Raw genomic sequence first — 12701 nt, 5'->3', positions numbered from 1 at the left:
GTTGGAAGGGATCTCAAAGGTCATCTAGTTCTAACTCTCATAAACAGCTGTACATCACCAACTTGAATGGTCTTTCTTACCTTGTTACAGCTGAACAAGCTGGAGGAGGCAGCAAACGCAGCTCACACCTTCTTCATGGCAAACCCTGAGCACATGGAGATACAGCAGGACATTGAGAACTACAAAACAACAGCGGGGAAAGTCAGCTTGATCGACCGGGAGGCCAAGCCGCACATGGTGAGTCTGAGCTGAAGAGGTGCCTGGGTTAAGTGTCAGTCTGGACTAAAGAGATTTGGAGGCCAAGAGAGCATTGTCTATGAATGGAGAGATTCTTGCCAAGGTCCATGTTACAATACAGCAAAACAAACTTTCTCTTTCAGAGCTTTTCTTTAAGCCAAGTCAGCTCCTGTTTTTCACAGCGCTGCCTACTGTTTTTGTGATGGCTCTGTCCCCATTTCAGTCCCTCCCTTCAGGGAGCTCCTAGGTCATTTGTGTCAATTACATACCAGAAGCTCTGTTGGATGCCCTCTTTTGCACTAATGAGCAGATCCTGGCTCATGTATGTTTCCTACAGGCTGGGTTCCCCCACTTGGGCAGGGCACAGTTGTGCTGGTGACAGTGCATAGTGACAGACAAGGGACAGCTTTTTGTGCTTCTCTAAGGTGAAAGGCCAACATGAACACCAGAGCCATCTCCACCTTCTGATTTCACAAGATACTAGGAAGCTGGAGTGGCAACTTGACTGCCTTTTCCATTGGCATTCATTGTCATTGTTGGGTAAAAGGGTTATAACAGAGAAAAGAGTGCATAATCCAGCAGTGGTTCTCAGGGTGCTCTAAGCATAGAGGAGTACAGAAGAGCATTTAGGCAGATCTACAAAATACAGGTGGTCCAAAAGTCCACTGATGGCTTAAGTGTGGTTTGGCGCAAGTGCTTACGCCTGGTAGATAACTAAGGAGACAAGTTTTGTCCTTGCCCACTTGTACTTCTTCCAAAAAGCACCCATGGTTCAGGGGCAGGTTGCTGTGGTATCTGCTTAGGGTAGCTTATTGTCCTGTCTCCTGCTGGTTTCTCAGGAGGATTACAGTGCTGGGGTCAGGCACTACGACAAGGAGGAGTACGGGTTGGCCATCGCCTACTTGGAGCGTGCACTGGAAGGGTACTATGCTGAGGATGAGGATTGCCAGATCATGTGTGAGGGACCACAGAGGTTTGAGGAGCATGAATACCTGGAATATAAGGCTGGCCTCTACGAAGCTATTGCAGGTGAGATCTTTTCACATCTTACTGGTTCTCACCCAATGGACTGTCAGTGTTTTTAACTGTTGAGTTTGGGCTGTGGAGCAGAAATGCTAAGTCACAGCTTGAACTGGTGATTGAGCACCTGGTGGGAAGGTAGGACTAACCCAAGGAATCTCAGGTGCATGCAATGTACCTGAGTGCCCAGAGGGTGTGGAGCCAGGACTCACCCCTTCCCAGACCTCATTTAAGGGTTAGCAGTGGAGGTGAGGGTATCTTGCTGGAGATCCCTGCCTATCTGAGGCCTTCCAAAGGTAAGCAAATTTTCTTCCTTTGTTGTTCCATACATGGCTGCTGTATCTGGACTTGTCCCCATTTGCTGCAGTCTGGGACTTTGCCACCTCTCTACTATTGCCATACTTTCTGTCATGTTTTTACATTACAGGCTGTTGGCTGAGTTTGCTGAAATGTCTTTTCTCCCCTTGCTGCTTTTAGTGAGTAATGCTGCAGGATTAAGACCAGAATGTGCAAATGTAGAGGCTAGGGAACCAGGGCATCTCATTCTGGTCCTGAGTAGAAGAAACTGAACTGAAAGAATAATGCTTTCAGGTGTGTGGGGCATCAGCAGCATTCAGTTAAGACTGAAGTAAAGGTGCTTTAGCATGAACTGCCTTGGTTTCCCCCTGTACATAGTCTCACTGTAATGAATAACTAGACTTCACTGGTTATATTTACTCTGATTTTCAGTGCATATGAAGAAAGCAGCTGAGTTGTCTTGGCCCTGCTCCAGATGGACAGGAAAGTTGCCAAAAAGGCTCAGGACGTAGATTCCTTCCCATCCAAAGGAATGGATTTGTCATTAGTGGAGGCCCACCTAAGTATGATCTTGTCTGAAGTCTCTGGACAGAATTGAACATGGCTATGCAATCTTTGGATTTGCATGTGAGTGAGCCAGAGGGGATTAAGACTGTTTATTATCACTGGGAATAAGATTACACGTAATTAGTTGTAAGGGGTAGAAGAGCAATAAATTAAGAATTGTTTGCTGGCAGAACTCTTATTTATCTGCTCTTGGTCTTGGAGTTGTATCATATATTGGAGTTTTGCTTCTTTCATGGGAAGTATTTCACTCAGATGCAGATTCTTTTTGGTTTTGCATAGTTCTGCTTGTCTAGCGACAAGAAATCTAATGGAACCTACCAAGATGAGAAACCACTGACATATGAATGTGCTCCCTTCACGTGTTCAGGCCAGGCTGCATGGGGCTTTGGGCAGCCTGATGTAGTGGGAGAAGGACTTAGTTGGAAGGGACCTTTTAAAAGGCCATCTAGTCCAACCTAAACCTATGGATTATTGCTATAGAACAGGATGAGTGTTTGCATCTCTCCAAAGCCCCATTCTTTTTTCAGCTAATTTGCTGTGCCACTGCAAGGGGTGAAAACACTCACACCTCCCCACCCAGGGACAGATGCATTTCAGTGCACTGATTCCAGTATATACAGCCTGTTCCTTGGGTACCCTGACAGTGCTGACTGAAAACAGTGCTTGTCAATGATGGATTTTTCCAGGTCTGGGATGCTTAAAGAGGTTGAAATGACAACAAAATTATTTATGTCCCTTGTCTTCTTGCTTTCCTTAATGCAAACCCTGGATGTATATTGCAAATCAGACAGCTGCTCAGGCTACCTGCTTGGAGAAAATGGGGGCTGTTTTGAGTTTCCAATTGATTTCAGCACAAATTCCTCCGGCTGTTTTCTTGGCAGCTCCAAGAAGTGCTTTGGTAGCTGAGCACATGTTTTTTTTTTCAAGCCTGTGTTTGTTTCTGAAAGTTTTTTAATAGCGTACAGAAACAGAGCGAGCAAAGTAGATTTGTACATACACTGCAGCAAAGGCTCCAAACGGGAATCAGATGTCAGCTTTGGCTTCGGCATCATCCAGCTGGTACAATGCCTGAATTGTGTACTCCCACCGATCAGAAAACGTGCTGATGGCAGATGTTTACCGCGTGCTTTCGTTACCCCAGGAGATATCGTTGAGGAGCAATGAGTGCATGGGTTTTGCTGCCAACATGGGCTGATTGGCGCTGTGAAAGCGGCTGCACTGTCCTCACACCCTTCTGGCTTTGTGGCTGTCCTTGGAGTTGGCTCTTGGGGTTGAGCCCCTACCTGTCACCGACCCTGCACTTTCCTGGGCAGTGGTGGCATCTCCTGGGGCGCAAAAGAGATGCTCAGGCTCCCTCTACAGTTGGCAGAAGGAGAACAGCACTTCTCAGGGATGGGCAAAGTGTGGTTGCGGCTCTCTGTTGGCTTTGGAAAGGAAGCTGAGCTTGTTCCTCTAGGTGCTCAGTTGCTGCTGGGGCAGGACTGCATGTCCTTCAGCCTGGGATGCGTGATGGCTGTCTGTACTGGTGCCAGCATCATCATTTCCCTCTTTCTCCCTCCAGATCACTACATGCAAGTCCTGGCCTGCAAACATGACTGCGTCCGAGAACTCGCCACGCGCTCGGGCCGCATCTCACCCATTGAAAACTTCCTTCCCCTCCACTACGACTACCTCCAGTTTGCCTATTACAGAGGTAAGGCTCATCTTCCTGCTCCTTACAGCTCCTGTGTGTTGCTGGGCTTTGTTCAGATATGATTTGTTTCATGGGATGTTGAGATATTTCCCCGTGATGTCCGTGCTACCGCAATACAGTGGCGTGGTCTGAAAGAATTAGGAAGCAAAGTGTAGGGGAAGCTCTGTTCAAAGTCCTTTTCCTCTCAGATCAGCTGAAATGCACTGTTACGTATTACACTAAAATACTAAAAGCATTTTAAACCACCAGCCAGGTTTTAAAAGCCCAAGCTTAAACATGATTATTTTGAAAGAGGCTGTTCTTTTGGGGGATCCTTTCATTTGGTTTTCAGTATTAAAATTTTGGGGGTATATAAGTTTCACAGCTTTCTGAAACCCATAAGGAATTACAAGTTGATTTACGTAGGTTGCTCCAAAAAGTAGTGCCTCCTATTTATTTCCATGGAAAGTACAACAAAAAGCACAGTAATGCTATTTGATAGAGCAGGTTCTCAGCTGTGGAACACCACTATTCAACACAGTCACCACCATTAGCTGTGCTTTTTCATCAGTTTTGTGGTCCTGCCTGGTATTTTGTTACGTTCTGTTCTAAAAAAGAAAGCCTGCTTTCCTGAAAAGGGCAGAATGAGTGAGGGTCAACATTTAGGTTCAAATCAAATGCTTCTTCATTCATCAGTGCAGTGGGAAGAGAGCTGGAGGAGTCAGTAGTGTTACACACATAGTATGCAGCCTTTTAAAAAGCTTCATTTTCCAAAATGAGAGGTTTAATGAGTTGGTGGAGAACCCCCAGAGAGCAGCTGCATGTGGGGAAGGCTGTGCCCCTAACACCTGCTGTGTTATCTCCCAGTTGGCGACTATGTGAAAGCCCTGGAGTGTGCCAGGACCTACCTCCTCTTCCACCCGGATGATGAAGATGTCTTGGAGAACGCAGCTTATTATGAGGGCCTCTTGGAAGGCACCCTGGATCCAGCCACTATCAAGCCCAGAAAGGTGAGGTTGAGTATCCCATACAGGTTTTAACAAAACCATCTGCTAGGAATTAGAGCAGCTTGGCAGCTTTCCCACACAGGCATCGCTTTGAAAGCAAACGTGGAGCTGCTGGGTCAGGTGGAGATATGCTGATGGTAATGATGCAAGTCCAGAGCACGAGGGAGAAACTGGAGAGCAGGATCTTCTGTAAATGGAACCTTCAGCTTAGCAAAGCCCGAGAAAGGGCAGTGAGGGCAATGTCCTTGTGCCTCAAGCAGAAGCTTTCCCTTCCCTCTGTTCTGGAGGAGATGTGGAGGAGGAATGCAACGAGGCACTGAGCAGAGGGCAACTTCTGTTAAGAGAGTGCTGGGAAATATTTTCCCAAGGGAAGTTTGGGATGCCAGTGTTAATGCTCGAGTTGCTGCCTTGGAGTTGAGTGCTCAGCCTGTCCTGGGAGCAGGGTGAGGCTGGGGTCAGGCAAGCAAGCAGTGTTTTTTCCATCATCCAGAGGGATGGGCTTCAGGGCGTCTTCATCCTCAGGCTCAGGGCTGCTGTTCTCAAGGTGCAAAAGAGCAGTTTCTCCTGTCCCATCACAGCCGTGCAGAGGCTCATTCCCTTTGGAGAGGTGGACAGGAATTGGGTGTTCCATTCCTTAGGGAATTTAGTGAAGTGCTTGGGAAGAGAGAGGTTAAAGAAGAAAACAAGAATAATCATTGTCTCTACTCAGAAAGCAGATCTAGGGAAAAAAAGAGATGCTGAGAAAAGCATTTTAATGTTATCCTTTGGTTTGAAGTTTTCTGTGACAATTGCTTTTACTTTGCGAAGTAGGATAAAGCCCAGTATTTTGTTTATAAGTCTTTCATTTAAAAAAGAAAGCCTTGTCTGGATGATTTCCACCTTTATGATGGCTATCCAGTATCCCAGGCTGTGATGCTGCTGCCTGTGAGAAGGACAGGGAAACTGAGGCACAGCCCTGCCAAGGCCCTTGCTCCAGCAGCCTGGGCTTTCCTCCTGCTCTGGGTTCCCCTAATCACTATCTTACTCAGCTATTCAGAGGTTTTCCATGGTGCTATTCATATGTGTTTGGGGATGTTATGCTTCCTGAGGTTGCTCTAAGGCATGACCTAAGCATCCCCCAGGTTAGAATCGTGGAATATCCCAAGTTGGAAGAGATTCCACGTGCAACATCCTCTCTTCTCCTGTTCCTTTCAGGAAGCAAAAGCATTACTGCGTCGGCACAAGCTGGAGTCCCACCTCCTACGGGTGGCTGCAGTTGGTCTGGGGTTCACCTACACGGAGCCGGTAAGTCCTGGGTCTGCTGTTGTGGGGCATTCAGGGGCTCACAGCCATAGGACCATCTTGGACCTCTTCTTACTGTAAAGTGAGTCCCGAGTGGGTGACTGAGGATCTGAGTCTTGGGCTGGTGTGTCCATTACTGGGAAATGGCAAAGCAAGGGAGGCAGCCAGGAGTGAAGGCTGTGTGTGGATGTCAAGTTAAGATCAGCCTTCTTTCTTCCCTCAGAACTACTGGAAGAGGTACGGTGCCCGCCAAGATGAGCACAGGTGAGCCGGCACCTCGTTCAGGTCCCTGTGGAATGGCTGTGGTGGAGATAGCCATTCACAGACACCCCATCACACTGCATGGCCATGATGGGTGTTCCCACAGTTGGGTTCCTCAAAGCAGACAGTGGAGCAGAGGGAAGTTGGTGTATAAAGCCAGCACTGCTCTTGAAGGGTTTGTTGGTAGCTCTGCTTTGCTGGTAGAAACTGTTATTCCCATTACTTAAAAAAAACCCTTTGGTTTTCCATTGGGTTTCTACTTGTGACATCTGTATGAAACGTTAATTTGTGGTTTTTTTAACATAGTGGCTTGTGATATATGCAAAGCAACATAACTCCTAGACCTGGAGACCTGTGACCAAAGTCACAATGTTCCTCTTCTCTCTTGCTTCTCAGTGTCCCATCAGGTATTAGCAGTGAGCCAGAGGATGGGCCCCGGCTGTCCCTAACAAAGAAACCTACACCAAAACCAGATCGAGAGCTGAAGGAGGGTAAGTCCAATGCAAATGTGTCAGTAAAATCAGAGAATGCTTTTACTGTTGCTACAGACTGGCAGCTGAGCATGATGGCCAATCCTACCTGAGCAGTAAGCTTTCCGTCAGGTGCTTTTAAAGGATGTTCCCTATTGTGTGGGCTGCAGGAGGATGCTTTCAGCCTTAGCTTTGGGGAACACTGGCTTTGCTAAATGGGCTGGATTGCACTGCATTAACAACCACTTCTGTTTGCAGACTGGCTTGTTACATCATATTTTGGCTTCCCCCAAATGACTTAGTTTTAATTCTCATCGGCAGGGTTTTCAACTGATTTCAGCACATTCTCAGCAGCCACAGAAAATACCATAACATCTTCTGCTAACAGATGAAGTTTCCCTCGTAACAATTTAGAAAAACTAGGTTGTGGCCAAATACCAATACGTGCTCCTCACTGCAAAACAACAGGATCTCAGGCCAGGAGGTGTTCTGTGGGCCAGCTCCACAGCAGCTGGCAGGTGAACCTCTGTGTAATCCAATGGATGGAAGAAATTCACAGCTTTCTGTGGCCCAAGTTCTCTCTTGCTGCTCAGTATCTTGTTCAGAGTCATTTCCCCTTCTTTAGCCACACACAAAGTAGGAGGACACTGAAGAGCTGCTTAAGCCAAGCAATAAGCTTGCTTATTTATATTTGTTGGTTTATTTGCCTTTGCAATGAAATAATTTCACTGTGTCTTTCTCTGTGCTGTGCTTTTATTCTTGCTGGTTAATTTACAGAGAAAATGAAACGTTTCAAAGAAAGGAAAGGATTTTTGTCTACCCTGCTGCTTCATTTCTTTCTATTTCCCTTTTTCTCTTGGAAAGAGAAAAGGTCAGAAGAGGAAAAGAAAGGTGTGCTTTAATGTTGTGCCTCACTCTTATACTGAATTCTTTCACCCCTCCCCTCTTCTATTGGTTCCTTTGCTTCCAAAAGCCCAAAGAATTCCACGATATCTTTGGGGTGATTTATTTATTTATTTATTTATTTTTTTCCACAGAGCATACATGTGGATCTTTTGATCTCAACCCTGGATCTGTGGCTCTCTTTCCAAAACAAACGTATTGCAGTTTTATCCTTAGGAAATGTAAAAGCCCACTAAGTCATAATGCACCACGGATCCTGGAGCGTGCTCTGGCTTCTTGAAAAGCAGCCCAGCTTTTATTAAATAATAAATTTAAATAATCCCTATCCATCCCTCCTATTTTAAATGAACAGTGAGAAAGTGGTTGCCAAGGGCTGATCCATGGGTTAATGTGTTGTGTGCTCTGAACCAGGGCAGAGCAGAATGGAACTGACTGGAGGAGGGTAGAGGAGCTCTGGTGTTGGTTCTGTGGCTTGTTTGGTGCAGGGCGGTCAGGATTAGGAAATGTTATCGTAAAATATCATCATTATCACGTTGTGTTTAAAACTAAAGGGTTAAGTGACATGACACTGAACAATACAAACTAATTATAATATTGGGAAATGAAGAGAGATCTATATATAAAAGCCAGGACACCTGGTTCCCATTTCCAAGGCAGATAATTATTATTATTATTATTATTATTTGGAGAGCAATTGAGAAAGAGGAATGATACTACATGTTGGACAAGATGATCTTAGTGGTCTTTTCCAACCTTAATGATTCTATGATCCAGGCAAGAGTGAGAGATTGTTGCATTGAATGGACGACTGTGGCAGTTCCATGGCTGCTGCAGGGGGCAAAGATTGTCCTCAGGGTCCCTTGGCTCTTAAATTCCCCAGTGGGATCAAGCACAAGTGATGTTTATTGCAAACCACCCACGTATTGGGTTTTCTACATGAGTAAAAGGCAAAAATACCCACTGAGGATAATGGCAGAGAGTGGTTTTGTGTGCCAAGCCATCAGCAGTCACACAAGGAAATGCAATGGACAGGAGAGCGAGGTTAGCTAGTGTCTCTTATTGTATCCTGTTGGGTTCTGGCATTTTCAGGATGCATTTGCAAGGCACTGCTAACGAGAATGTGGGAAGTGCTGATGCTCTTGCAGCAAATTGTTCTCACCTCTGGGTGTTTCCATTGCTTCTGTTTCTTTTGTTGTCGATGTGAGGCCAAGCTCTTTCTGCTGTAAAGCCGTTTCCCTGGAAGCACACCCAATGACTTCAGCTGGCCCTCAGCCATGGTACAAGATGTCAGTAAGGCCGGGTCATGTTCAGCAGGGTTGTTTTGTGTCTCTCTTTCCATTAGGGGGTCCGCTTCTCTACAGTGATGTGAAGTTTGTCTACAACTCACAGCAGCTGAATGGCACCCAACGAGTGCTACTGGACAACGTCATCTCAGAGGAGCAGTGCCGGGAGCTTCACAGAGTGGCCAGTGTGAGTGGGTTGTGTCTGTGGGGGATGTGGCTGCCTTGTGGGGTCGGTATTAGATGTCTTGCAAATGATTGACTTGTCAGAGGTGGTTCAGGGCTTGCTCCTTGATCCTGAGTGTTGCAAATGGTGGGATGCTGGTGGAGGGCATTCAGATACTTATCCTGATAATGTACCCTTAGCTCCAGCAGAGCAGCTGCTGGTCCTCCTTGGGCTGGTCCTGGGGGATTAGGGAAGAGGGTCTTAGTTGATTGCATTGCAAACTTTTCCCCCCCCCCCCCCCCCACTCGTGAGGAACTACTTCACAATCACCCATATTTGTGTCTGTCCTAGCAGGGGATCATGTTGGCTGGAGATGGCTACAGGGGCAAAACCTCTCCCCATACCCCAAATGAGAGATTTGAAGGTGCCACTGTCCTCAAAGCCCTCAAGGTAGAGTTCCCTTATTCTCCTCTCCTTCCCCCTCTAGCTGGCACGGCACTAACTCCTCACCCTTTGTCCCTGCCCAGTATGGCTATGAGGGCCGTGTCCCACTGAAGAGCGCCCGGCTCTTCTACGACATCAGTGAGAAGGCCCGCAGGATTGTTGAGTCCTACTTCATGCTCAACTCCACGCTCTACTTCTCCTACACGCACCTGGTGTGCCGCACTGCTCTCTCTGGTGAGCCCTGGGGTAGCACTGTTGAGTCCCCCATGGGGGGTGGTGGTGTGGCAAGTGGGGATGTGAGTCTGGCATTCTCTCTCTGTTGCTTGGTGGTTGAAGTGATGGCCAACAGCTGGGTGAAGTCACACATCTGTAGTGTTGGCACTGCTGTCCCAAACAAGCTGGGGTTTCTCTTGCTCTTTGTATCTCCAACTCTTCCTCCTTTCTCTTCTCTTCCCTCTGTCTCGCTTTCCCTTCTTTCTGTCTCCCAGCCCTCCATCTCTCTTCCCATCAATCACAAACAAGAAAAGCTGTGCAAATCTGACTCCTCAGGTTTGCCTTTTCTCCCCAACATTTTCTTTGCTCTTTTTGCTTGTCCACACCACCTGGAGCGGGGCCAGGGCATGCCGCCTCTGTGACAGATCTCACCCAGCATGGCGTTGCCACTTCATCCACCCCTTCTTCCCCCCTTCCTCCCCGTGGCCCTGCCTAGGCCAGCAGGAGAGGAGGAACGACCTGAGCCACCCCATCCATGCTGACAACTGCCTCCTGGACCCTGAGGCCAATGAGTGCTGGAAGGAGCCTCCTGCCTACACCTTTCGGGACTACAGGTAGGAAGGACAGGGCTGCCCCTGGATTTCTCTCGAGGTCTGAGCACGCTGCTGCAAGTCTGTAAACCCTAAAGCTGGTGCATCCCAGTGATGGCAGAAGTGACATCCAGTGGATCCTTGCTGATAGCAGCAAGCATTTTGGCTAAGCTGCAAGCAGGAGTTTAACTGTAATAGCGCTGCAGTATTTTAGGGTAGGGAGGACCCAGTGTGGCCTTCAGGACTGTACGTCTTTGAGGCTTTTTTGGTGCAAAATGGAAGGGTGGAAGCCTGGTGTGACTTGAGACATTCTGAGAATTGTCTCCTGGTCAGGGCTGATATGCTGATTATCAGCTGTGGCTCCAAACCACCAGTATTTGGGCAAGATTGCTCTGGTTGATGTAGGAGGAAGTAGAGACAGCTGTCACCCTTCTATCCTATGATAGACCCAGAGCAGTGATCTCCACAGGGCATTCCTTCTTTCTACAGTGCCCTCCTCTACATGAATGCAGATTTTGAAGGCGGTGAATTCATTTTCACTGAGATGGATGCCAAAACAGTGACGGTGAGTCAGTGCCCTTTCCTGGCTGAGCTGAATGCAGCAGGTAATTGCTGAGATTCCTCCTGGTCAGTTCAGAGACTGCACCGTGCAGGAACCCTACAAGGTCCTGGAGCCAGACACCCAGCAGGGCCCTGAGCCACATGGAATGCAGACAGGGCCAGTGCGTGCCACCTTCATTGCCTGTTTTCCTGCAGGCATCCATCAAGCCCAAGTGTGGACGAATGGTCAGCTTCTCGTCGGGTGGTGAGAATCCACACGGGGTGAAGGCAGTTACCAAAGGCCAGCGGTGTGCTGTGGCGTTGTGGTTTACCTTGGACCCACTTTACAGAGAGCTGGTGAGTCTCTCCATCGCAGCTTGAGGGGGAGATAGCAGGCACCCAGAGCATCCTTAGCCTTCGGTCCCGCTGTGTCTACTTCCATTCCCACGAGGGACACGAGGACACAAGGAGCTCTTAAGGGACCCCAGAGCAGTTTTCTCAGGCTGGGTTCGGATGCTGCATGGGATGGTGAGCAGAGTGCTGGAGGGCTGTGTGTAAGGCTGGGGCTGTCCGTTCCTGACACCTAGTGGCCAATAATCCGATGCACGGGAGCAGCCTTGGTGATAAAGGGAGCTTATAAGCAGGAGGGAAGATAACTTTTTACTGGAGTAGATACTGATAAGGCAAGGGGGAAGTACTTTAAACTGAAAGAGGGGAGAGCTAGATTCGATGTTAGGTGGAAATTTTTGACTGAGGTGGCAGGCTTGACAGGCTGCCTGGAGAGGTTGTGGATGCCCCATTCCTGGAGCTTTTCAAGGCCAGGTGGATGGTGATAAGGGATCTGCAGTATGTCAGCTGTGCTCCATTCACCACAGCACCGAGGGAGGGAGGAGGGAATTAGGTATTGAGGTGAACAGAGGCTTGGATTCATTCTGCCCAGCAAATCCTCATCACAAATGCCCTCCTTGTGCACTGAAGGTCGTGGGAGGAGATGTGTGCTGTGCTGGGTGAGTGCTGAGTCTCTGCTTTGTGGTTTCTCCCCTTCCCTTCTTGCAGGAGCGAATCCAGGCAGATGAAGTGATCGCCATGTTGGATCAGGAGCACCTAGGACCCAGTGAAATGAACATCAACCCAAAGGACGAGCTATGAACTAGGCCAAAGACTTTTTCTATTAAATATTTATTTAATATTGTTAATCTTATTAGAACCTTTTCTATTTTTGTACAGAGATGCTGTATAAATTAACAGGTTAATATGATTGTGGAGTTTTTGGGAGTGCCTTTTCTGCATTTAGCACAGCTCTCAGTGGGACCCCTCATCCCTGTACCAGCAGCTCCTGCTCGGACTGTCTTTGCTGCTGGGGTTCCCTGTCCTTCCTGAGCACTGGTCAGGACCCACTCAGCCCTGCTGTACCCCCTTGGAGGACCCCTTTTATCTTCCTCAACCAGAAGCAGCTGCTTCTCTTTAGCCTCAGCTAGAGAAATGTCTCAGGTGTGCTGATGGATCTCTCTCCCTCTCTTTGCTAAGCTGTGGCTAGAGACCTAGCAGTGCTGCCACAGAAACCACTGCCAGGGTCTTGGTTGGAGCTTACCTCCCTGAGGAGCTTTATTTTGCTCCCGGCTGCTTTGTCTCAGTGTCTTTTCAGTGCCTTTCTGCTCCCCTCACCCAGCACTGCCACTAAAACAGGCAGTGGAGACTTGGCTTTGCTCTTCCTTCTTTCAGCTTCTACCCCCCTCCAACCTTCCAGCCTTAA

General features: G+C 48.0%; 1 protein-coding gene across 2 annotated transcripts in view; it reads left to right on the top strand.

Annotated features, from left to right (window-relative positions):
* Nucleotides 1-12206, top strand: part of P3H2 (prolyl 3-hydroxylase 2) — a 53697-nt gene extending 41491 nt beyond the window's left edge. Inside the window, exons 2-15 of one of the 2 annotated variants that reach the window (XM_048955069.1) lie at nt 91-237; nt 1077-1266; nt 3683-3814; nt 4661-4803; nt 5995-6084; nt 6305-6345; nt 6739-6833; nt 9058-9185; nt 9516-9611; nt 9689-9839; nt 10315-10432; nt 10898-10973; nt 11165-11305; nt 12005-12206. In XM_048955069.1, the coding sequence (XP_048811026.1) occupies nt 91-237; nt 1077-1266; nt 3683-3814; nt 4661-4803; nt 5995-6084; nt 6305-6345; nt 6739-6833; nt 9058-9185; nt 9516-9611; nt 9689-9839; nt 10315-10432; nt 10898-10973; nt 11165-11305; nt 12005-12097 (1641 nt within the window). In that variant the 3' untranslated portion in view covers nt 12098-12206. Of the gene's footprint in view, nt 1-90; nt 238-1076; nt 1267-3682; nt 3815-4660; nt 4804-5994; nt 6085-6304; nt 6346-6738; nt 6834-9057; nt 9186-9512; nt 9612-9688; nt 9840-10314; nt 10433-10897; nt 10974-11164; nt 11306-12004 lie in introns of both variants that reach the window. The other variant, XM_048955068.1, reaches the window with a different exon arrangement.
* Nucleotides 12207-12701: the final 495 nt, after the last annotated feature.

Source organism: Lagopus muta, chromosome 9 (genome assembly GCF_023343835.1).
Source record: "Lagopus muta isolate bLagMut1 chromosome 9, bLagMut1 primary, whole genome shotgun sequence".
Classification (NCBI taxonomy): domain Eukaryota; kingdom Metazoa; phylum Chordata; class Aves; order Galliformes; family Phasianidae; genus Lagopus; species Lagopus muta.
Note: the sequence above shows the minus strand (reverse complement) of the source record. Positions and strands in the feature narration are given on the sequence as shown.